The following is a 26,207-nucleotide window of genomic DNA, read 5'->3' as shown; positions in this document are numbered from 1 at the left end:
ACACCTCATCAGTATTCGTGAGATGGCCCTGGGCGCCTCTCTGTGCACGACCCAGGCCATTTCTCTGTACCTAATTAGCATATTAAGTACAGAGCGAAGACAGCGCTGGCATGTATCACGGCACAGTGCTGCGAAGACACATAGCTGCCAAGGTTTCAGAATGCTATGTGTGACATTTTCTTAATTTCAGAGTAAATATGAGTGACATTTCAACGACTATGAGTGACACTTTGTCACGAGCAAAATCTATCAATGAAGGTAAGAGAAACATATAGATATCAGAAATTACACCCATACGAGCAATGGTAAACTGTAAGGAGATCTTAAAACTGCGGCAAAGGCCCAGAAATGGAAGGGCGCTAACTGGAGACTGCTCCTTGCAGTCCAGCTGCACAGACTATTGACACTAACTCAATTTACTAATCTGAAAGTAATCTAAGCTTTACGGGCAAAACAATATTTCATAAAGTAAACAGCTTCAGTTATGGTCCACAGCAGAACTCCTTACAAGAACTTTATTAACGTTTCTTGCACACTCACTTTTTAGGTTTCGCTGGAGGGCGGAGCTCTTAGCTCCGCCTCCAGAGAAATCTCTTGATATTAGTAAGGACTCTGGAATACGCCCCCCTGTCCCATTGGCTAGCTCCATAAATGGAGGCTAGCCATTGGAACAGAGATCTGTCCGTCAAGGCCGGACCAGATTCGGGGGCGTTCGAGATTTTTTCCCAGGGCGGAGTTATGTTTTTTCCCGTTCCCTCCCCTTTCACTGAAAGTCTGTCCATTCCCGCCCCCTCCGTGTGCCTTTCCGCCCCCCCCTCGCTGTCCTGTGCACGTTTCCCGCCGTCCGTGTCCTCTCCCGCCCCCTCCCGCCGTCCGTGTCCTCTCCCGCCCCCTCCTGCCGTCCGTGTCCTCTCCCGCCCCCTCTCGCCGTCCGTGTCCTCTCCCGCCCCCTCCCGCCATCCGTGTCCTCTCCCGCCCCCTCCCGCCCCAGAGACAGATCGTGCTTCACAGTGTAATGGGTGATTTTGCTTCCACCCCTTTATTTGACCCCGAGGGTCAGTCCATGTGCTTGCCCCAGGTGCCTGCGTGTGAGAAGGCTGGGGCAGTGTCCGGGCGAGCTGTGCAGATGCAGGCTCTTTGGAGACGCTCCCTGGGAGGAGGGGCCTGCATGAGCATTCCGAGCCGGGAGGGGAGGGCGGTGTGTGGGAGGGAGCGAGCCCGCCCGTCTGCTTGGAAAGCAGCGCTGGAACGAGGACGGAGCCGGTGCTGGAAGAGGCTGGAGCGACCAGTGACCACGAGGAGAGGGGGACGACGGAGCCTCCGGCACAAAGAGGCCAAGTGTCGCACCGAGGGAGAGGCTCCGAGGCCCGCAGGACCGGGGGAGGTACCTCTGCAGGCACGGCACCGCCGCGGCCCCGGGAAGCATGCGAGAGAGCTGCCGGGGAGCTTCTGTGGGGCTGGACGGGCCGCCCGGCGGGGACCGACCGGAGGGGCTGCGGAAAACAGGTACGGGCTCCTCATATATTGCATACCTAACCGCCCCCGAAGCACTGCCAGGACCCCCTGACCGCCCTGCGGGCACCCGGCTTTACCACGTTTAGTTGAGCCCTCTTTACCGCCCTGCGCACACTCCTCGGCTCTGCCACCTTTGGTTGTACCCCCTTACAACCCTGGGCACACCCAACTATGCCCCCTGAGTTGTGCCCTTTAGCGCCCGCTGTGCCCCTTAGCGCCTGCTGTGCCCCTTAGCGCCCGCTGTGCCCCTTAGCGCCCGCTGTGCCACCCTTCGTTAACTGCCAGTCGCTGAGATGTCCCTAAATCGTTCCTGCGCTCTGATGCCTGAAGCTCTAATCCCCCTACTCCTAGTGGACACTAGGCCCTGCTGCCTGCAGTCCCCTTGCCTCCGTGTGAACGCCTAACATTTACCGCCCTGTGCACACCCGACTCTGCAATCTCTAGTTTTAACCCCTCTCCTGCCCCTCACCCGGCTCCGCACTCTGTAGCCTTCACCCCTTCCCTGACTGTGGACACTTGGCTGCACACTCTGTATGTAGCCTTTGACCCCCCCCCCCCCCCTGCCGGTGCACTCCTCTGCAGCCTGTAGCCCTTGCCCCCCTCCCGCCTGCGAACTCCCGGCTCCACAGTCTATAGCCTTTGACCCCTCTCCTGTCTGTGCATTCTCGGCTCTGCACTCTGTAGCCTTTGACCCCCCTCTCCTGCCCTTGCACACTCGACACTGCACTCTGTAGCTTTGGCCTCTCCTCTGCCTGTGCACACCCTGCTCTGCTGCCTGTAGCCCTGAACCCCCTTATCCACTGTGCATAATCGACTCTGCGTTCTGCAGTCCTAAACCTTACTGCCCATAGTGTGAACCCCTTACTCCCTCGACTCTAGTTCCAGCCTCTTCCTTCCCTCGCACCCAGGGCTCTGCCGCTGTGTCCAATCGTGGGCCTGGCTCCTAGCCCGCCCACCCTAACAGTGCACTGCCCTCTCTACTCTACCCGCCCCAACCACATTGTCTCACACACCCCTTTCTGCTTTCTAGAGTTAGTTATTGGCACTTGTAGCGCTTACTACCATATTTATGGCGTCGCAGCACATGAAGTGATTTGTGTAGTGAGCGCCTCGCTGCAGCATCACCACCTCTCAACCGCTATGCCCCCATCAACCCCAGCGTGATTCTCGCCCTCCTCCACCCTCTGATGTACTGCTCATCGGAGTTACCTCCACCCATATCCAGCTTTGCCTATCACCAGCACCGCCCCTTCCAGCTGTGTTCCCGCAGGAGCACCTCCACCCATCCCCAGCTGTGCTTCGGCCCCTCCACCCCGACCCCAGCTGTCGTTCTTGATCTTTCCCCTCCCGAGATGCGCTTCTCACAAGAGAGCACTCACTGGTACATTACTAGTGCACTCCTCTGTGTGATTCCCACAAGAGTGATGGACGCCCCGCTGTGCGCATTACTAGTGCTCCCACAGCTGTGCTTTACACCCCTGTCTGCTTCACGCCCTCCTGCCTGCATTACTAGCGGGCTCCCCATATGCCTGTGAGTGAAGTCCCGCCTGCCCCAGATGTGCTGCTCAGTGGCGTGTCCCGCCGCGACACTACTGTACTGGGTGGATGCGGGTCCACCCCCAAGCAGATGTGCTGCTTGCGTCATCGCCTCAGCTGTGCCGCTCCGCGCACACACACCTACAAACACACACACCATCACTCAGGGAGCTCTAATTGAATGTGAGCATTGCATGTCAGCAATACACATGTGCACACACACACACACACACCTACAAAACACACACCATCACTCAGGGAGCTCCTAATTGTCAGCAAGCTCTTTAATGACTGCAACCTAAGGCAGGGTTTTTGGTCCTTTGACAAGAAGGAGGTTAGTTATTATTAATCATTTTTACTGTTTGCGAGAGATTAAGCTATTGGCATTGTAAATGGCAATGCCATTTATTTATCTGTTTTCAAAACCAACACATAAATAAAAAAATTGTCATTTACAATGCCAATAGCTCTAACTTTTACAAAGGCGAAACCGTTGCATTGTAAATGCTTGTTGTTAATACTCCAGTCTTGCAGCGGACTAACTCATGGGGGCTGGAGGTCACACGGACTCTGAAAATGCACCTCAATTCTTAATATATTTGTAGCTAAAGTGAACGATTAACCGATATGGGGTCCCCACCGTTTAAAACAGATTTGCATGCAGATACTAAAATACGCTACTACCTGGGGAAAAAATCACAGGCCCAGACTGTAATCTTGATACCATATGTAATAAAATTAACTCGTACTTGTACTCCATTTATCAGCACATAAAACTTTCATTTTTCAAGAAGCAACACTTGTTTTACATTTCGGTGCGTACACCACCACGAAGAAAATGCAAGCACCTGACTCCATCTCGTAATTGTTTGGGGTCAGTGGCGGCTGGTGGAATTTGAAACTGGTGAGGCGTATGCAGATTGAATGAAAGTATGTGAGCGAACCTGATGGCAATAAGGGGGACTCGGGGGAATTTTTTTGTAAATTGGCATCTGTTTGGTGAGATTGTCAGCACTATTTCTGTGATAAATGGACTAAAAATTCAGTATTTCTAAGCATTCATAAATGAAAACTTACACATTATTTCAGAGAATTTCTGGGTTGCCAAGTCACACACACCGACAGGCCCTGCACATTTGTTAACTTGCAGAGGCGTTGAGACAGACGCACTGACACACACACCAGTGTCAGACCACTAACACATGCAGGCTTGTGTAAGGAGAATTACACAAATCAACATTCAGACACACAGGTTCAGAAGATACAGAAAAATTGTGCAAGTACAGCACAGAAGAGGAAAATAAAATATAAGAAACACCAACCTGAAGGAATTACAGTCTTGCAAACATTACACCACAGTGATATCCTAGCGACAAGTGCGTGTTTGACCTGCAGAGCTCCTTTAAAACACATTTGCGTCAAGCACAAGCAGAAGCTAAACAAGCACTGGCGTCTGGCAAAGCCAATATGCCTGGCATGCATTTTGAGCCTCAAATAAAACATAAAACCCTGCTGCAGTGTAAAATCAAACAAAACGATCTGTATGCAGTGTTCTAGGAGATAAAACATAATTAGTAACGATTCAGAATAGTTTTTGAGAAAATCTTGCAATTGAAAGCGATAACATCTTCCTGAAACACATACAAGCACTAGTGAGACGCTGTTTTGCCCCGCGACTCACCAGCCTCTTGGGAGACCTGCTGAGCTGGGGTGCTCGCAATTCAGCTAAAGAAAACGGGGAACCCACTCACCACGAGAAGTTCGAGCGAGGGACTTGGCCACAGGGGTCATTGAGCCCAGGTTCAAGAAGGAGGAGAGGCCGAAGAGCTGCAGGTGCGAAGGTAGCCCGAGGGTCAAATGGGGTCCGGGGATACACCGGTGTGCAGGTCAGTAAGACACTGCTCAGGCATGACGCGCCAGTTTTCCAAGGAAGCCACTCGCTGCGTCAGAGCAGAAACATGTTAAATATTCATCTGATGTACACACTGGAAGAGATGGAGCTGGCCAACTCTTAAAGCAGCACCGCAGCCTGTAATTCACAACCAAGGGGTTCTGCACTTTTCACAGTCACAAATCTGTTTCAAAATGCTTAGCAATTGCGCATATTTCCTCCTGAAATACTTGGCATGTACCATGTTGTGTTTCTCCAAAATCCCCCGGCCTCTCCCCCAAAAAATAGTATTTTGTTGCACTCTGTACAACGTAGTTCAATGCGTTTTCTGAGCTATATCCTGAAAATAAATCTGAAATCCTTTAGAAATTTAGCGCTGAAACAGCATACTTTAGACGTAGTACAATAATTCTTTCGAGTGTCGAACACATGCTCATACACAACTAACTCCAAAAAAGTCACTCTGGCCACAACATAGGCTTTTCTTTTTAAACTTAGCAGAGAGGCCAAACATTGAATGGGTACGAATTCGGACCTCTACTCTCACCATTAGGGCCAGTTAGTTACACTTTGCAAGAATGTCAGAGATACTTAAGAGTGCATAACGTCCGCACCCTCAGCACTCGATTCAGCACTTTGCATGCAAACCAAAATTCACGCACTACATTGTACCTAGTACGTAAAGCAAATGCAATCTGTAGAGAGCACCGTGTAGGAAACCCACGCCCTTCCTTGCAGTGGTGCAGCCCTTCACTCCATGCCAGCTATGGAATGGGCTCTGAAACCAAACGATACTCATCCCTACGCCTTTATACTCGTGACCCTGTGAAGAAGCAAGGATATCGCTGGGTCTCTCGCCCATAGAGCAGGGGGTTGGGGTGATTTTAGTACAACCTCCACTGTCTGGCTGAAACAGGAGCGCTGCAAAGCTGAGCTCCTGAGCCTTCCCATTTTCCAGGCTATCGACTGCGTGCACAGTGCAATCAAGAATTCTAGGAAATGCAGAGAGTAATAAATCTTGAGGGGCCCTTGGAGCACACATGCAGCTGAAAAACCGGGCTCACATTCTACAAAATCACCGACATCGCGCAATTTTCACATGCCAGGAAATGAGCACTATCCAAGTACGTTCGTCTTTGCAAGTTGTTTTCGGAAAGCCTTATATAAGCACCACTACAAATATAGAGCAATTAGAAGACACACCAGGAAAGCAGTGCACGCCGCTTTCTACTGACCACATTGTTAATTTACCCCGATGTCAGCCTCGTTGTACAGTGTCACGGAAGAGTCCTTTATTGTTTGTTTTAAGGAGTTACTAGCAAAAGCCACCCGAACTATGAGTGCAGCATTACTTTAATGTGTTACACGAATACCATCCTTCCCGTCCCGCGACTGCCTGTCCACTGATTTCCACACCATGTCAGCCACCCCAGAATTCATAGGGGGACACGGGCTTGATGAACCCCGAGTTCTCACACACTGCGCTTCAAGGATTAAATTAAAAAAATACAGCCCGCTCTCCTGCAGCGACAACCAGGACACCAGCCCCTCCCCCCGCAGGGCCCTGACCATGCCATCGGCCTGCACCTCTTCAGTGCACAGCCCAAATCTACGATTTCATTACAAGACCGGAGGCTACCATTATGCATACAACTTTTAATGCAGTCCAAGCACAGCCGCATATGTCACAAAGCAAAAGTTCCAACTTAGAATACATATGAATCAACAATAGCATGAATAACTAGGCAATCAGCCTCTTTTAAATGCGGCTCCAAGCAAGATAAGTCATCTCCTTACTTAGCTCTTTATAATATTGTAATTTCATGTTTAAGACTTGTATTTTATTATTAATCTATATTTGTTACTATATACTGATTAACCCCATAATCCCTACAGGAGTAATATTTATATATATATATATATATATACAATGTACCTGTTTTATATACCATCTTATAAGGTAGAGTAACACCTTTTTACTCCTTATACCCGGACCCCCAACCTCCAATTTACGGAGGTTGGCTTCCGCTTTCCTTTCCTGTAGTTGTCTTTATTTTAAAGTTATAATTCTTTCCTATCGCGCGCGAATTATTCAAAAGACACACTGACCCGCTTTTATTTTCAGAACAATCTCCCAGACGTTCATAATTGTGCCCAATACCTTAGACTTTGTCAAAACCTTGTGAGGTACGACGCTTTGTGAATTTATCTAATTATTTATCCGTGTTACCCTCGCCTCCCTCCCATAATCAGTCTATTAGGATTGATATTTACAAACTAATTTGAAGGTAATATTAAAAAAAAAAAAAAAAAAAAGGGGAGAGGATATATATATATTGAAAAGATTACTATAAACATATACAAAAAAAAGGCTGTGCATATATAGAAAGTTTATAGAGAAAGGTTAAGAATTCTATATAAGCTTCAGACATTCTTATATATTTATTTTTTCAATTCAAAATATGTCTGAGTCAGATTCTGATTCAATTCACAGTATTACTGTTGAATCTGATTTTAATAATGCCATCAAAAAACGTATCCACAAGGAGATGAGATCATGTATGTTTTCTACTCTCTCCCAAGTTATGTCATCTAAGAGATCCTTGATCCATGATAACGATGACCTATCTGACTTGGACATAGCAGAGATTAATGATCTCACCGAAAAAAGGGGTAAGAGGCATAAAAAAAGTAATAATATTGATTATACCCCAGAGAGCACGGGAGGTCCTAGCACCTCAAATTTTACAGGATGTCCTCGCACCTCATTTGCCTCAGGTGTCCCTCGCGGCACAAATCTGAAAGGTGTCCTTAGCGGCACAAATTTGATGGGTGTCCCTCGCGGCACAATTCACCAAAGTGCTCTAGATAATGATCCAAGTGATATTGATGGCTCAGAATTTCCTGACGAATATATTCTTGACCTAGATGAGGACGATCAAGATATTGATTCCTTTCTCTTGAATGACGACAATGGTCCTTCATCTTCTAAAGATAGTATCTTGGACCGTTTAGGGGAAGAAATGTTCTCCCCTTTTAACATTAAACATCCTAGAAGCTCAGAGTGGACTCCACATGAGCACGTTTCTAAATTCATATCTAAATGGATTAGGAACCCTTTAGAAAGGGAAACTCGCAATCTTCTGAGGGCAGAATGCACCAGACCTTCAATTGAAGGTAAAGTCTGTCAAACTCCTAACCTTGATCCGGAACTAATTACTTATCTTTTTAAATTAGGAAGAGACCCACGCAAAGGCTTGGAAAGGTCGCTTAAGCTCTGCCAAGATAAAGTTCTCGACATCCTAGGTCCACTTACTAAAATAATCGACGCAGCTGAGGAGAGTTACCTTAATGGTTCCCCTCTCGACACACACTCCATTCGAGAATGGAGCCAAAGAGCACTTGTCCTCTTAGGAAATGCCAATGCAGGACTTAATTGTGAAAGAAGAAGAGTAGTCCTCAATAAAATTAGTCCAAAATTAATCGATATGGCTGAAAAAGAAATCTCCGTTAATCCAAAAGGTTTACTTTTTGGAGAAGATTTAATACGTATCAACCTTTACCGCTTTAGATAGAGTGCATCAAAACATGAAAAAAGTTTTTAACTACAACAGCAACCTTTTTGGAAGGGCTGGAAGAAGGGGGCAATCTTCCGGCCGCTTTAATCGACGCCCCTTCCCAAGAAACAGAGGCAATTTTGGTAGAGGGTACCAACCACCCAACTAACCACAGTTTTATCCACCCAGAGGAAGAGGTTTCCGCTCCAGAGAATTCCGAGCACGAGGAGCACCTGCTGACTCCACCCCTCAAAGTGAGTACTCCTTCCCCTTCCCTTTCTTTGAATCCAAAAGTGGGTGGCAGACTAAGATTCTTTTACCACAATTGGAAAATTATCACACAAGATCCCTGGGTTCTGAACACCGTTCAAGGTTTTTGTATAGATTTCACCCAAACTCCAATACAGTACTCTCTTCCAAGATCGACACCCCTTACACTAGATCAAGAAAAGATCGTAGAAGAAGAAATTTCCTCAATGCTAAAAAAAGGAGCAATTCTAGAGGTACCCATGGAATTTATGACATTCATAAGTACTCTCTTCCTTGTGGAAAAGAAAGACAAGGATTGGAGACCGGTTATAAATCTCATGGAACTCAACAAATTCCTTGTCTACCGTCATTTCAAGATGGAGGGCATCCATCTTCTCAGAGACCTCTTACTAGAAGGAGACTGGCTAGTTAAATTAGATCTGAAAGACGCCTACTTTACAATTCCCATGACAATGGAACACCAACCCTTTCTTCAGTTCATTTGGAAAAACCATCTCTTTCAATTTCAAGCTCTTCCCTTCGGCCTCTCTTCTGCCCCATGGTGTTTCACCAAGGTAATGAGAGCAGTTGCCTCATGTCTAAGAGAAAAAAGGATTTGTCTCATTTACTTAGACGACATCCTGATTCTTTCTCAAGACTATGCTCAAATCATCAAAGATCTGAAGACAGTTATAGACCTCTTAGAAAGTCTGGGTTTTATCATAAACGGGGAAAAATCCATTCTAGTCCCCTCAAAGAAGATGGAGTTCCTGGGCTTCACAGTAGACACAACAGAATGTCTTCTCCTTCTCCCTCCCAAGAAGATTGCCAAAATAAGAAAGGAGATAAGGCATGTATTGAAACAAGAAAATCTCTCCCTAAGAGAACTAGCAAGACTTCTAGGCCTTCTATCTTCCTCCATTCAGGCCATTTTTCCGGGACCACTGAATTATCGAGCCCTTCAGAGAATAAAAGCAAGAGCTCTCAGGTCAGGTCTTTGGTACGGAGATCGAATTTCCTTAAACCCAGATGCAATCTTAGAACTAACATGGTGGTTAGACAATCTAGATGCATGGAATGGGAGAGCGATCTTTGGTTCAGCACCAGATTTTATTCTAGAATCGGATGCCAGCCTTCATGGCTGGGGTGCTTGTCTACAGAACCAGAACACTGGAGGAATTTGGTCCCAACAAGAGTCCCTGCACCACATCAATTATCTAGAATTAACTGCAGGACTTTATGCTCTAATGAGCTTCAAACACTTTCTTCAAGGAAGATCAGTCATATTGAAAATGGACTATATGTCTGCTGTTGCTTACATAAACCGTCTAGGAGGGACCAAGTCAGAAGACCTCTCCAATCTAGCAAAGAAGCTTTGGTTTTTCTGCCTAGAACACAAAATCTCCCTGAGAGCAGAATACCTTCCAGGGAAATCCAATCTTTGCGCAGATTGGAATTCAAGATTCATCTTGGATTACAGCGACTGGAAGCTCAACACTTCTGTTTTCAACTCCCTCAATCATTTCTGGGGCCCATTCCAAATAGATTTATTGGCGAGCAGATTGACTACCCAATTGATATCTTATTTCAGCTGGATGCACGATCCTGGTGCTCTAGCAGTGAATGCCTTTCTCCAACCTTGGGTAGGGATCAACGCTTATGCCTTCCCTCCATTTGCAATGATCCAGAGACTCCTTCAGAAAGTGAGACAAGAACAATCCTCAATTGTCCTAGTAACTCCTTTTTGGCCACCCCAAGCATGGTTCCCAACAGTTCTAGAACTAACCTACGATTTTCCCTCCCTAATTCCTCCTCTGAAAGATCATCTTACAGACGCAGACGGACAAATTCACCCTCTTGTTCAGACAGGGATATCGAACCTTCTTGCTTGGAAGGTGTCAGGAGATCTAACGATCTCGCTAGACTTTCGTCAACAGCTTCAACTCTCCTTGGAGAGCCATGGTCCCCTGGAACACATTACCGGTACAACAACATTTGGAAAGTCTGGTCACGTTGGTGCTTGGAAAGGGACTTGGATCCCGTGGAGGCACCTATTGTTGATATAGTTAATTTTCTTGGAGAACAATTCGATAGAGGTTCAAGTTACAGATCTCTCAATTGTTTTAGATCTGCTATTAACAATAAAATGGTAGGTAAAAATCCTATTATTTGTAGAATACTTAAAAGTATCAGACTTAGAAGACCTCCTCAACCTAGATATCAATCTCTTTGGGATGTTAATTTAATTCTTGACCTTTTTTGTTCTTGGCCAGTTAATTCTCTTCTCAGCAGGAAGAATCTTTCCATCAAATTAGCTACTCTTCTTTGCTTACTTTCATGCAGAAGAGTCTCTGATGTTAAAGCTCTAGATATTTCTTTTAGATCTTACGATATGTTTGGAGTCAAATTTGAAATACATAGAAGAACTAAAACCATGTCAGGTCTATTTTCTATCCTTGTTTTGATACTTGCACTGAATATGATGTGAGAATGAACTCTCTTCGTCCTTTGAATGTATCTCAGTTACTCATCTCTTTTGTTAAACCCCATAAAGGAATTTCTTCTACCTCTATTGCTGGATGGGTTAAAACAGTCATGAAACTTGCTGGAATCAATCTGAATATTTTTAAACCACATTCTATTAGAGGCGCAATGGCCAGTAAGTCATTCTGGTCAGGTGGTAAGTTAGATGATATTCTAAAGGCTGCTGATTGGTCTAATTCTAGAACCTTTGCTCATCATTATTGCAAACCTGCTTCTCACATGTCTGATGTTGTTTTACATGGCTACCAACATGCATAATGGTAGCCTCCGGTCTTGTAATGAAATTGCGATTCTCCTATTAACATGACCAGAGAATCTGGATTTCATTAAAGACACGGAGGCTAACATTATCCCTCCCACCCTTCCCTGGGTGGTTGATTAAATGATATAATATATATATATAATATGTTATGATATGCTTATTTGAATTTTTTACTTACAAACATGCTGTTCCTTTGCAGGATTACTTACATCCTTTCCTTTGTCAGGAATTGTTATTTAGATGATTGTTTATTATTCTTGTCCTTAATACTTTTATTGGGATTTATTAACAACCTTTCTTTGCCTTGCAGATAACTTGTCTTCTTGATTTCACACCTGTGGATCAATCGTGGATGGTGTATTCTTCCGTCATCCTTCTTCAAATTTGATGTTTCATTGGATTTGTTTGGACTTTTCCTTCTTCATTGTCACCACATTTAAAAGAGGCTGATTGCCTAGTTATTCATGCTATTGTTGATTCATATGTATTCTAAGTTGGAACTTTTGCTTTGTGACATATGCGGCTGTGCTTGGACTGCATTAAAAGTTGTATGCATAATGTTAGCCTCCGTGTCTTTAATGAAATCCAGATTCTCTGGTCATGTTAATAGGAGAATCGCAATTTTCCCTCTAACTTTGCACTATGCTATCATCCCACATTTTCTTTTAAATTAATGTTCTTGTAGTCACTATGATGTGTTGCAGCGTCTACTCTCAAATGACGTTTTCTTCGACAGATTTCATTATTGTAGGTTGTCACTTGCTATATGTGTCACCAAATGGAAATTGCTTCTCCAATGTTTTTATCACTTTTAAGAACGTGGTTATGGTTCCCAGACTACTTAACCGGTGGGGTGTGGTCCGTTCACCTTGAGGAGGTCTGCCAGAGTCACCCGGTGTGGAAAATCTCCGTTTAGCAGTACAGGAACCAATAAGCGCTTCCTCTGGCTCAGGATTGGGAAGGATTTAAGCTCTTTACTTTGAATAAAGCTGCACTGTCACTTTCGTTTTCTCCGACTCGCCCCCCTTGATCCTCGGGAGCGGGTAAACAACGGGGCCCTCGAGGGCCACACTTGGCTGGCGGAACGGGCACAGTCAGTAAAAAACGTACGTGGTCTGGACCGTCCGTAGCAGTCATTGGGCACTGACTGGCACACAACACAACTGGTCAGCAGGCAGGAGCACACGACGACGACGGACGAACTGGTCACTCACGCGCTGACTCCACGCACGGCACCTTCCTACTGCAGCAGCCAATCCTGGTGCAGCGTTAACAGCAACACTGCGCCAGGATTGGCTACGAGCAGGATACTATCTGCCCATTTAGAGACCGGGGCCCCGGGTCCCTGCCTGACAGTGCCTGTGCTATAGAGGGGGGGGGAGGGAAGGTCTGCGCGGGCAAGTCTAAATTGTGTGTACTCCTTGATTCCACATGCGTACTAGTACTAGTCTCACTCTCTCCGACACTGCTCTGCCTGTACGCTGCCTGTCACTCTGCCGCAGCCCCGCCCCCCCCCCCACCACCACGGCCCACTTCCATATACGATGCCCGATTCTGTCAGGCTAGTCCCGGCCGGTAGCGCACAGTGCGCTCAGATATTTAATCAGACAGACTCTACAGATGCCTTTTATAAATCCCTTAAATGCATGTATTGGCAGACAGTGCGGTCGTCCATGGCTAGTGGGGCAACGCCCCAACGCCCCTAATGGACGCACCGCCACTGTTTGGGGTAATATGAGCAGCTCTGTACTTACCACACAGCACGTGAAATTCCGTGGTGAAACACTGCCTTGGATCAGGGATAGGAGGACCAGTGTTAGCAATACAATAGCAGGAATCGTTCGATGCCTAGTGACCTGGTGACCAGTGCGTGGGTGGAGGAGGGTGGGCAGGCATTCGCTTTAAACAGGGACAGCCCCTGGCGCGCATAAGATGAGATCTGGAAGAAAGGCACCGCTTGGACGCCTGCGTGCGTGGCAAGGAAATACAAAACTCCCGCCCGCTTGCGTCTGCCTCTGGCCAATCACACGCAGACAGGGTGTCACTTCAGGGTTCACGAGGTAATAGCAGTCCGAGTCTGACTTTGCTATTACTGACACAGACCGAGTTCTCGGCCATAATGATTGCCAGCAGGAATGATTGGAAGTAAACTATGAGTGACTGCATTGGTGAAATTCCCATTAGTATATCTGCGCCGGTTGCCACTCATCCCTCACCACCGAGAATATATCCACGTGTCCCTGGGAGGTGACGCCGCCCGGCGATAGGCTAGCATTATAAAACCAATAATAAAGCAGAGTGAGAGATATCACACGCACTCCCTTACTTCCAAATGACTCCCTGGCTAACGCCGACCCGGGAAGCAGCAGCTGCACAGTGGCTTCGACTGGTGTGCTGTGGACTGCTGAACCACAAAAGCTATGTCCCTGCCCGGTACTTGTCTCAGCCGCCGGTGGCTTCGGCTCTCAGCGCGCTGCAACTAATTACCATAAAATAATCGCTCCTGGCATACGCGATGCAGCGCTGCATGTGTTTTAACCAAAGTGCCGCAGTGTCTCAGTCAAATGATTTTATGCCCCTCACTGTAGGCACACTTACTTTATCAGCAACGGCAGGTGGCAGCGAGAGCAGCTACACTGAGGCCTAGCTCGCCTCTCGCTCTCTGTGCCTGGTGACCGTCTCTTCTCTGGGCACCTCGGTTCCGTGCTCAGTTAGCCGCCGCCCGCTCTGGGCCAGGCCAGGCTAGGTTGGGCCGGACACCCATTATCACGGCGAGCTCATTGCAGGCAACAGAGCCAATAATCTAAAATTCAACCGCTGCTCGCGCAGGCCACGAGCAACCTACGTACCTGTCCCAGACATCCGTGGTCCGGTCTGGATTCGCGCAGAATCAACATAGGCTGCAGGCACCACTTAACCCTTTTGCCCAGCACTGCAGTGACCGCGGTTCTCCAACTCTGTTCCGGAGCAGGCAAGCGGCTCCTTGATAAGAGGGCAGCACAACAGGTGCGAGCAGCGGCAGGCTCCATGGACTTAAGTCAAACGTTTGGAGGCACTCAACTCTCTCGAGTCTCCCGCCGCTTCTAAGGACCAGGGACCTCACTTCCTCTGCAGGCAGCCGGACGTGATGAGGTCACATCCGATTAACAATCCCCGGCCCAGTCGATACATTTGTAGCTCGCCAGCTCTCAGAGAGCTGCGCAGTCTGCTGCTGTTAACTGTTTCGGGACACAGGCGGCACCTCGAGCACCAGAGAGAGCCACGGTGACGAGCACAGTGACAGGCGCCGTTGGCTCGCCTGGCAGGTGCACAAATGCGTGACATTTCATTTCAGTGCGGTGATGCGGATCACCACACTGAAATGCGTGGGCGTCACACGTGTTGCGTGACGCTTGGCAGGACTGAAGACACATTCATGCTGCTAAATGGTGGCATGTTTATCCAGACACGCCCTTGCTTTACTAGATATGTGGGACTTGTCATTGGATTTATATAGCGCGTACAACCCCTAACGAGGCGTCTGTGTGTTAGGAGTTGGCCGCAATACCATATACGGACCGAATTAGCGGGCTCGCTCGATGAAGAAAAACGTAGATCTGGTCAGACGACAATGAGACCTCATATGCCCTAATCCGCTCACTTTAGAGGTCAGATAGAGGTCAGTAGCTTGTTAAAAGCCCTTTTTACGTTTCATTAGTAGTTTAGCACTTAGAACGCCACCTTCTCATTAGCGGCATTCTCATAATTATCTCTGTGAAAAACAAAAATCTCACTCCACAGGTCTCCGGGGAAAGGCCATGTAGTTATTCTTGTGAGACGGCATTGCCCTGGCCCACCCCGCCTTACCTTAACAAGACTTTTGTGTAACACATTTTGAAGCTTTGCTTAGCTGGGAAGTTATTAAATAAGTGTCAGCTCGCCTCTCTTTTTTGTTCAATCTTTGTTGCACTAAAAACACTTAACATGTTTTGTATTTACTTTTTGTTTGTTACTAATTTGTTTTCTTTTATAGCACTTTTCTGTTTTTACATAGTCTTTATTCTCTGCCTCTTTATGTTCAAGGATCAAATCTTGTATTTTTCTTGCGTGTGAGAGCAGAAAGCCTTAGACAGATATCATCAGCGATTTCCACGTATGGCCACCCTTGCCAGCGTCCCACTGTTCAAACCTGGGTGACGGTAAGAAACCGGTCAAGGTGCCCATGCTGGGAACACTAAACCCTAAGGTGCTGCCTCCTGCTTACCACCTCCCTGCTCTCCCCCCCTAATTACAATGGCGGTCGGTAGAGCGACCGACCGCCATTGCAGTGGGAATGAGAACACCCGACAAGGAGTAGGAGGTCCCACCCGCCAAATTACGATAAGACCACCGTGTAGGCAATTGGAAACTACTTTTTCTACTGCAGCTTGTGGTACAGCCCAGGAATTAGGCCACAACACCAGCTGCTGTAGAAAAAAGAGCTTTGTGCACATCCATGCACTGTGTGCCAGGCACCACTTGGTATCTGCACACGGTGCATGAATGAGTGGGGGCACTACAAGTACCCCCTAGCCAACATAGCAGTGGCTCAAGGGAGACGAAGGCCTTGCTTGGGGCCCCCAAAGTCCTTTCCGACAGCCTTTTCATGGCAGTGGAACTGCTCAAAAGATTGTCGGAAATGGACATCATAATCCTGGAAGCGGTGTCTGTGCAGGCACCACCTCCATTCAGGATAAAGATTCCGACCGCCATCCTGTCAGGATCAGTAGATCCGGTCGTAAGTGGCGGTCCATCCCCTGGCAGTCAAGGGTCCGACTGCCTGCATGGTGATGCGGCAGTCAGTCTGAAGAGCTGTCTGTCAATGGGACCACCACCGACGGTCTGACGTGATGATCCCACCGGCATCAAAATGAGGCCCTTTGTTCCGACTTAATCAGGTAATTTGAGGTGATGGAAACCAAATGAAACCCTGCAGCTATCCCTCCCTTCCTCTTTTTTTCTTCTTTCCTGGTTCCTTTCTCAAGCGCAAACTTTAATACCTGACTAGTGCTTAAAGTTCGATGCTTACAGAACACACCTAGCATCTATTTTCGTTTGCCCATAATAATGATGAGTTCTATGGAGTCAAACTGTCTAGTGGGAGGGTTCCTTTGGGAAAACATGTCTGCGCACAAGAGTAGAATAGTCCTGCCAAGGGCTTCGGAAGAGTTCTATGCATCAGTGCCAGAGCGCTGCAGGCATGAGGAAGACCTTTCCTGGGAAGGTCTGCTGGAGGATCCAGGGCCACCGATGAATCTCTGGACCCCTCTTCCCCTGGAACAGCGCTCACTTACATCAGACATTCCCAGACTGCCACACTCGGTGTGCTGAGCCAGATGCAATTCATCCTCCCAAAGGCACTGACCCACATCGTGGGACCGGGTTCTCTGTCTGCGGAGGACATGCAGAAATCGAGCCAAGGCACCACGCAGGAATTGCATTGGAGTTGCCTAAAAGGCATCTCCTTGGGGGGGTTCGGGGAAGGAAGCGTGGGGGGTGGAATACAAACATCAGTATATATAAAATGATCTTCATGAACTGGAGTTCCTATTCCATACCCACTTCATACAGTTGCCTGGAGAAAAGAGATTAAAACTCCCCAAATACTTGTACAAAATTTGGAACAAAAGTTGGCTAAGAACTCTTGCATCGGTTGGGGTGATGCCCACCAGTATCTGGTGAGACTGCTTCCCACTCAGGCAAGAGCATGGTCACTCCTGGCTCACTTAACCAGCCAAGGAATCTTTGCAAAATGCAAAGACCTGATCAAGTACTCAAAGTGGAAGCACTGTTAGCAAAACAAGGCTCTCCACCGAGGATTCAAAAATACATTTTGCTTAAATGGGTGTACTTATTTTGAAAGAGTAAAATAGCCCAGTTTTCAATAGCTAACCTTTTGGACACCTTCTCGGTCTACAGAACTAGATACATAGGCTTTCCTGTTTTCAGTTTCTATTTTTGGTAAATTCTGGTGGGTTTTTTTCAGTGTTTTCAATATCTTAAAAAACAGTTATCAGTGGTTACACATTTTCGCACCACTTAAAACAACAGAAAAAGTGTTTTTCCGGTGTTTATGGAGGGTTTTGCTTTTATTATTGCTTGCTTTCTGCTGTGAAAGAACATGGTAAATAGACAGTGTACTTATAGTGTATATGAGGTCCAAATAGATTTTTGCAAATTAATCTTATTGTAGTACACCATACAATACTTCTTCAGTAAGTCTTTGGGTCATGTGCCCTCGCTCTTTACTTCCCATGTAAACTTCTGTGAAAAGGCCCTCTCAGCATTCTTAGCCCATTGGGCTGAGAACCATCAGCTAGGGAACATAGTTGGGATGACTCTTTCTTTGATGCCACTAAAAGCACGAAATGATAAGTATTTGCATTTTAGTCCCTGTGCATTAGAAACCAGTGCACCAGAATGGACTAAAAAGTCAATAGCATCCCTCATTAACTCTTAAGATTGTAAAGATGCTTTCAGCATACCATCTAACAAGTGGCAAGGATCTACTACAGGGAATCACTTCAGCTCGGGTATCAATTTTGACAGGTCATCACACAACTTTTTTATATACGTAGCTGAATCACTGCAAATACAAACAATATCACTCCAATCTTTGTTGAACTTGGAAAGAACCTTTTTTGCAGAGCATTCCAAAAGTCTGGTGTCATGTTTTCACCACTATCCCAGATGCTTGGTGATATATATACTTATCACTATACCTTGCATTGAGTGTTTAAAGCCTGAGGTGTTGGCAATTCACCTACTATCAATACTGACCAACTAGAAACTATGGTCTGATGAATTAAGGGTTTTTACCAATTCTCTGTGGGTAAATGTGATGACACATGTTAGGAAAGATCTTTATGAAACCAGCCATTTTACCTATCGGTGAAAGAATCAAATGCAGCCAAAATATCAAATATGAGTTTGATATTTCCTGATTTTCTAAAGTTTCTAAAATAATTAAACTAGACCTACAACATGAAACTAAACCCTGCATCTTTAGACCAAAGGCCACAAAACTGAAAAAGTAAAATGAAACAATATTTTAGTGGCATCTCTAAAGAACAAAACTCAAGCAGAATAATGTTAGCCAGTCTTTCTTACTGTTACTTGTATAACAAAGTTACATTGTATTGACCCATTCAGGAAGAAAAACATGACTTTCACTCTCTTTTTCCTTTCTTTGAATGGCATTTAGTTTGTGGTTGTCCAGGTGTTTTTTCAGTGTTTATATGTTTTCACCGGTGAGGGCTATTTTTCTCCCAGTGGGGTTTTATCAGTTATTATAGGTTTAAACCTAAAACCCCACAGCCTATAGATACATAAACAAGGGGATCATGATTCATATGAAGATATACATGTGTATAGGATCATAAATAAAGATTTATGAGATGACTGCCACCTATCAAAAAAATCCTTTACACTGTTACGCACTGTCATTGGTAAATTGCTATTTCTGGATCTAGAGAAAAAAGTAGTTTGTAATAACTCAGATAAAACATCTATTGAACAGGTCATGTATTACTGTCCACTTTGAGGTAATGGTGGATACAATAGTGCAAAGGTTACACTTTTTGATTCACCTAATTTATGTAGACGTGTTCACGGTCCCACTTCCTGACTGAACGTTCTCCACTTTTCACTAGTATCAGAGTCGGTTGGGAGGTTACCATCCTCCAACACTGCGACTACACCATCCAGAAGAGGGAGTCCTAGACGGCATCAGCACTGCAGCCCCTACCCCTTCACTGCTCCTGGTGGGAGTGGGGCACAGATGTTGTAACCGCCTAGCCTGCTACCATCCTAACAGCGTTGCCTAAGCCGTGGGGGAGAGTGTGGGCATGGTTGCGGGTCTGAGATGACTTGCGGATGAGACGTTCACTCATGTCATTTTTGGGTGACTTATGGATAGCCTCAGATACTTTGCGCAATATGCCCCAGACATCAGTGAGGCAGCACACAGGCTGGAGAGACTAGGTCAGTTAGTGCTTACCTCTCCAGCAACCAGCTGCCTCTACAGGGCACCTGTTGCTTCTGATCACCAGGATATACGCAGAGGCCCTCTAGGAACCTGCCAGACCCCCAATTTCCATCCAGGCTAAAACAGTAGAAAACGCATGTTTTAGAGAATGTACACAACCTTGCACTGAAGTGCAATGGTGTATGCATTGGCGCATGGCGGCAACAAGTGTGCCAGTGCTGAGGATCGAAAAAATGTACTTTATCTTAATAGATATTGCACATTTCTCTCCTTTTCCCCTTTCCTGTGATGCAAGGCAGCACAGAACTCTGGTTGGTACATTGTCTTGCATCACATTTTAGTAAATTTGGACCTTAGCCTTTCGGAAGGACGGCTAAGTGGTCACAGCATTTTGTAGAGCACAACCAGGTAAGTTACTACACTGTAAATACAACAAAATTTCAAAGTGAGGACCCAGAAAAGAATAGCGAATTATTTGAAGTGGACAATGAAAAATCTCTAAATAAGTAGAGACAGTCAAGCCAGGCTTTGAATCTACCCACAGCTGTATGGAGAGAATATTTGAAAACTGTGTAGAGGCTATAGAGAACGAAACTGGTGGCAGTCCATTGATGATTACCAATTATTATTAAGAAAAAGATGAAGAGCCAAAATAGTAGGATGGGAAGAGAGATGGGGACCCTTTTTCCGCACGGACAGCGCAAATAGGTACTTTCCTGAATGGGATTACATTAACTTGGACTCCAGTGATGCCAAACGGTGACCTTAAGGGTGTATTTATCAAGGAAAGGCTAGTTTGTTGTGTTAAGTGTGCTTATGAAAGATGCTTCTTCTCACCATATTTTACTATGAAAGCTCTGAAAGGATTACCTGAATAGAGGATGCAAAGTGAAATGGGTGTAGACAACTACTTTTAGCAGTGTTTCTTCAGCATGACTATCCAAATCACTAGGACTTCACTCAAACCTGATCCACGAAGAACCTGAAAGTAAGGCAATCCAACAGAAGGGCCATCCTAAGGGAAGACAGACACAGGACTAAAGGAAAGGGATGCTACAAAGAAGCATTGGTGAATGCAACACCACAACCCATAGACAGGGCTCCAGAACAGGTATATGATTTTATTTAATAACACAAGGTCCCTGTATGTGAAATATATCTCCTGCTTAATAGCACTAGTAGATGGACCCACAATACTGATTTAAAGTCAGTCATTGAGATAACTCCTCTTTTCCTCATCACAGCAACGTATTGGCCACCGCACACCTTATAAACACATTGCTGGTTGTGTTTTCTTGCAAAAATGAATGTTAGCACCAGTTATACATTCCGATACTTACTATTTCACCATCCTTTCCACCAAAGTCTAAATAGAGCATCCTAACGCCATCATCCGAGGACATTCTTAGTCTTTCGTAAGGGTATTGCACAATAGGCTTTTGAAAGGCGCCATCTTGGGATTCTATTGTTATGGAGAAGCCATTCTCATAGTGAATAGTCAGACGGCATCCTTGGTTCTTGTATGTGCAAGCTGAACAGGGGAGGGAGAGAAACAAAATATATTGTGATTTTTATAGAAAACACAAGTTGTTCTAAATAATAATAGGTAAAATTCTTTCTAAATGGACATTACAAAAGTTAAACAAATCAAAATACATCTTCTTATACTCAGCACAGCATTTCTTAATCAATACCATGTAAAATTCTAAAACACCATATGCCTATTTACCAAACATATGCAAATGAATGTGTAAATAATGCAAAGTGTACACGTGAATATACTTCACATGTTTTTGGCTATTCACTTATATTTCCATGCAACAATCCCACCAACTTCTGAGTTTTTCACATATTGATGGTGCTGGCACTGGGTGGGCGATGCTCCTACACCCTACTGGAGGAGCCGCCACCGGTGACCGCCCATGTGGCACCTTCTGACAATCGCTGCCTCAGCTAATATGCCTTAAACTGTAACCACTTCCCATGTAAATGCTCTTGTCTAAACCCTATGGCTCTGCACACTGTAAACCTTACTTAACATTGATTCCCCGCTCCTCTATCTACGTACTACTGAAACAGATTATTTTTAGACTGTAATCTACCCTTAATTGTTACGAATCATTACATCAAATTTTCGCTAGGTCCATGATAGAAAAATGCATGAAAATCCTCCCCCCCCAACAGATTTATGTGAATATTGCTGATCCAAAATTCCACTGCATTTATAATGAATTTCACTGACATTCCCTTGGGACCTTCTGCTTTTCCAGTACATCAGGACCACATGTGTATAATGTACACGTGTTGTTTATGTTATGCATATGTAACACATGCGTATGCACACAGATCACACATCTGTTTCATTTCCTGAATCATATTTACCTAGAAAACTGCAGGATATCTGGACTCAATCTTTAGTTAAGTAAATTCACCCCAGCTACTAACCGCCTTTACTTCTTTCCCAACATAACCACAAGCTATGTGGAGGGGGTCATACTCACCGAGAGATGAAGGAATCACTCAATACACATCTGTGGGGCCTAGAAACCCTCTTCATGTCCCTACTTCCTGACAAAGTACCTAGGTCTTTAAGATATGCATCAGTTTCAATAGATTATTGTGTTCAAATGTAGGCCACTTCTAGCTATTGCCCTGATCAGGAGAAAGGTGTTTTGAGTTGGAAACTACATTTGCAGAGTTGAGTATACTTTTGGAGGCCTCCTCTAGTGTCTTGTGTCTGGTTCTGAAGGCCTCCTCTAGAGTGTTGTGTCTGGTCCTGAACGCCTCCTCTAGTGTGCGGTGTCTGGTTCTGAAGGCTTCTTCTAGTGTGCGGTGTCTGGTTCTGAAGGCCTTCTCTAGTGTGTTGTGTCTTGTTCTGAAGCCCTCCTCTAGTGAGCTGTGTCTGGTTCTGAGGGTCTCCTCTAGTGTACTGTGTCTGGTTCTGAAGGCCTCCTCTAGTGAGCTGTGTCTAGTTCTGAAGGCCTCCTCTAGCGTGTTGTGTCTGGTTCTTGTGGTTCTGAAAATCTGGATTCATATAATAGTACTGGACTCGAGAATAAAAACGTCGTCGAAATAGGACGAATTTGGTATCAAAAGACCGAGAATGACGAGTACATCATGTACATGTATTTTCGGCGTATTCGAGCGACTATTCTACCTCGAAATCGTCATTTACATTCTGAACCCTTAGCTACATGTTGCCCTTTACATAGGCCTTAATCCAGTTGAATTTGATTCCACAAGGACACATACTCCTTAATCGACTTCTCCCTGACCCCAGTACAAGTTAGAACCATTGCCCCAGGCCGAACTCGTTAGGTCAGTTCCCTCCCAGTGGACGAGCAAGATAGCACCTAGGCTCAACCAGCCATAAAACCATTTGAGCACGCACACCTGCCATATCTCGCTCACATCTTTTCTCCACTCCTTTTCTTTACTTGCTTTATGATGGGGAGGTGACCGTTTTTATTGGGGTCCAGCGATATCTGATGAAATGTTGGGCCTTGCCGGATGATTTGTTATGGGCAGCACGACATGAAATATGTACATGTCATCATGACTCTGCTTTTCTTTTGTAACCAGTAACTATAAATGAAATACCACGAATTCAAGGAATGTTTTGCCCAAGGCTGAAAATCATGTATAAAGAGAGAAGCCTGACTTCGTGAAAGTGTGCAGTCTCCTGAGAACATACCCGTATTGTACTTCTAGGACCCTGTTACCTTGGTTGCAGCCAATAAATTAATCTTTGACTTCACCTAGAAGACTGAGTTTCTGTAGGTCTGACTCAGGAGAACCCGAGGTCTCTGGGTGTTGATTCCCTGACACCGCTGGGTTACCGGTTCTGTGCCGGTTCTTAAAAACCCAGTACCTCAATTGGCGCCCAGCGTTTGGGGCGATTCCAGCGGTACCAGTCAGCCTGAAGATCGTGAGGAGCTTCGTGTGGAAATTCCGGAGGAGGGCCCACCACCTCATCGACCCCTGCATGTCGACGTGGTCCGAAGGTCTTTGCTGCGAGGTTCCCCGCTTCCCGACGGCTACAACAAGGACTGCTGCCCTGGCTATCGCCCTGATGTTGGACCCTTGAAGTTTTCGGTAGAGCGAAACGCTGAGACGAGTCTTCTGGTGACGCCATCGATATTTTCAGTTAAGTATAAGTGGAGCGTCTCCCAGTCCTTAGTTGGACTTACTTTGTGGTATCTTTGGGATACAAAAGGTTTTGTATTGGTTCTTGCAAGCACCATAACCGAAGGACTCGTGTATTCACGAGAAATATCGTAATCGATAAATCCTTTGAAGTTTTGGAACTAGACTAGAGAGCGAGGATGCCTAGTCTTAGACTTGGGAATTTGTTTTGTCTTGGTAGTAATAATAGGGACTCCCGATTGGAGGACTCATGTCCGGTTCCTCCAGTTGGAACTCCAACTTACGAGCTATATGTTAAACATGGGGTAGGCCCCATCGTTTACAACGAAGTATGGATTAAATACACTAGGAAAGATGGTGTTTTAAAATGGCCCCAATATGGTAGCTTTGATTCTGAAATCTTAGACAACCTTGAAGTTAAACTCTTCAAAAAGAAAGCCCGGCTGGCGATGTTTGACTCTTTCCGCTTATGGCGCAAAGAAGCCAAACAAAAAGAAATTAAATTAGCTAAGAAAAATAAGAGAGAAGGAGGACTTTCGGTAATGCAAGCTGCCGTGCAGTTTCAAGATAATGAAGAAGAGCAGATAAATGAGCAGTTGCACAGGCAACGTAAAATGGCAATAGATAAGTGTTATCCAGTTTTGCCGTCTCTTCAGCAAGAGGCAGCAAAAGAGCGTGAAAAAGACCCATTAATGTCGCAATTATTAACTTTACCACCACCCTATGCGCAGAATGCCACAGCACCCCCGCAACCTTTAGTTGCACAAGCTGCGCCTCCTGCTCTTCCACAGCACCCACCAGCTGTTCTTCAGCTGGCTCCTACTTCTTCGGTGCAGCCTCCTCCAGGCCCACCGACCACTTCTGTTTCACCTGTGTTTTCTACGATTTTGCCTACTGTACTTTTTACATCTCCTAATGCTCCCTCTACGATCCTGCCTAGTACCACATCTATTTTCCCTGATACCTCTTCTGCCATCTCTACCCCCGCCTTATCTCACCCCGTTTTTCCATCTGTTTGTCCTTCAGTTTCACCTTCCATTCGGCAGAAAATGGCCAGCACTGTTACTAATCTTCTTTTACCTCTTTTCGGGTCGCCTGTTACGACCCCTAACATAGGAAGAAGACAGTTGCGAAGTCAACTGCCTGATTATCAAGAGAGAGATTCCCTGAATAGTTTAGCTCGGAAATGGGTCATGGACACTGCAAAATATGATGTACAGTCTGTCATGGAAGTCTTCCATCAATGGGAAGCAGCGACACAGAGATATGTTTTGGAACAGATGTGTGTCTTTCTTGGCGAGGATTTAGAAGACAATGATCAAGAATGCATCCCACAAGAGATGTGTCGTGTACGATTTAAGTTTGGAGAGGGTATGATTGTAGGTCCCGATGTGGAAAAGGCAGTTGAAATGTTATTATCATATCGAAGTAAGGGAAACAGTTCTGGGTCACCATCGGAATCTAGTGCATCTAGTAGGAAAAAGGCACGACAATACCCTATGAGAGAAGTTCCCCCACAGTGGAGAGAGGGTGACGCGACCGCTGTCCCACCTGTCCTGCCACACTTTCACCGTGTATGGGTACATGTCCCATGGAAGCGAGCCGAAGTTTTAGCACTCAAACAAACACTACCAGATCCGCGTAAAAATCCTGCAGGGTACTATAAAGAATTGTCGCAAACTGCTGGGTCATGTATAATGAATTTGGCCGATATTGATATGTTATTCGGGAACGTTGTTCCACAGCCTTTATGGGGTAAAATTCGTCATGTAGATCATGACCAGGAATTAGGTGACACGTGGGCTAATATTACTGCTGCAGATGCACGACAAGTTGGTGGTGCCAAGCCTGAGCCTCTGATAGCAGAACTACCTGGTAGAATAGTAGATTACATGAAAACGATAATGCCTGCAATACGCGTAAATTGGGATAAGTTATCTGCATGCAAGCAAAAGAAAGAAGAAACTGTTTCAGATTTCTTCACCAGATTTGAAGAAACATTCATTGACCACAGCGGTCAAGATATGACCACAGAAGGTGGTCAGAGATTGTTTGTCGATAAATTTGTGCACAATCTGCTTCCAGAATTGTGTAGGAAATTAAAAGATTCGGAAAGTTCTTGGGCAGTCTCATCTTCAGCCCAGATATTAGCTACCGCACAGTACTATGAGAATAGAGACAAAGACGAGAAAGATAAAGTAGAAAAGAAAACTAGAGAACTCAAAACGAAGGTTTTGCTACAGCAAGCCTATCCGCCACGTGGTGGTGGTAATCAAAATAATAATGGTCAGAATCACTACCAGAATACTTTTCAGCAGCCTCAACAATATCAGAGAAACTTGCAAAGATTCGATTACACTCAACCCCGCGTAGGTCCTAACCAGTGTTTATATTGCAAACAGGAGGGTCATTACAAGTATAACTGTCCTGCCCTACCACAACGTGCAAATGGAATTTCTGGTGTAAGAGGTCGTGGCAGTCAGCAAGCGCCTAGAGGTAGAG

The 26,207-nt window shown here is 45.7% G+C and overlaps 1 protein-coding gene across 1 annotated transcript in view; it reads right to left on the bottom strand.

The window, feature by feature from the left end:
* SNTB1 (syntrophin beta 1) overlaps positions 1 to 26,207 on the bottom strand; it is a 625,304-nt gene that overhangs the window by 23,989 nt on the left and 575,108 nt on the right. The window contains exon 6 of the mRNA XM_078686832.1: positions 20,900 to 21,090. Within this exon, the coding sequence (XP_078542958.1) occupies positions 20,900 to 21,090 (191 nt within the window). The remainder of the gene's footprint in view (positions 1 to 20,899; positions 21,091 to 26,207) is intronic.

The sequence above is a fragment of the Lissotriton helveticus genome, chromosome 4_1 (genome assembly GCF_964261635.1).
Source record: "Lissotriton helveticus chromosome 4_1, aLisHel1.1, whole genome shotgun sequence".
In the NCBI taxonomy this organism is placed as follows: Eukaryota; Metazoa; Chordata; class Amphibia; order Caudata; family Salamandridae; genus Lissotriton; species Lissotriton helveticus.
The sequence above is the reverse complement of the archived record's forward strand: the minus strand, read 5'-3'. Positions and strand labels throughout refer to the sequence as shown.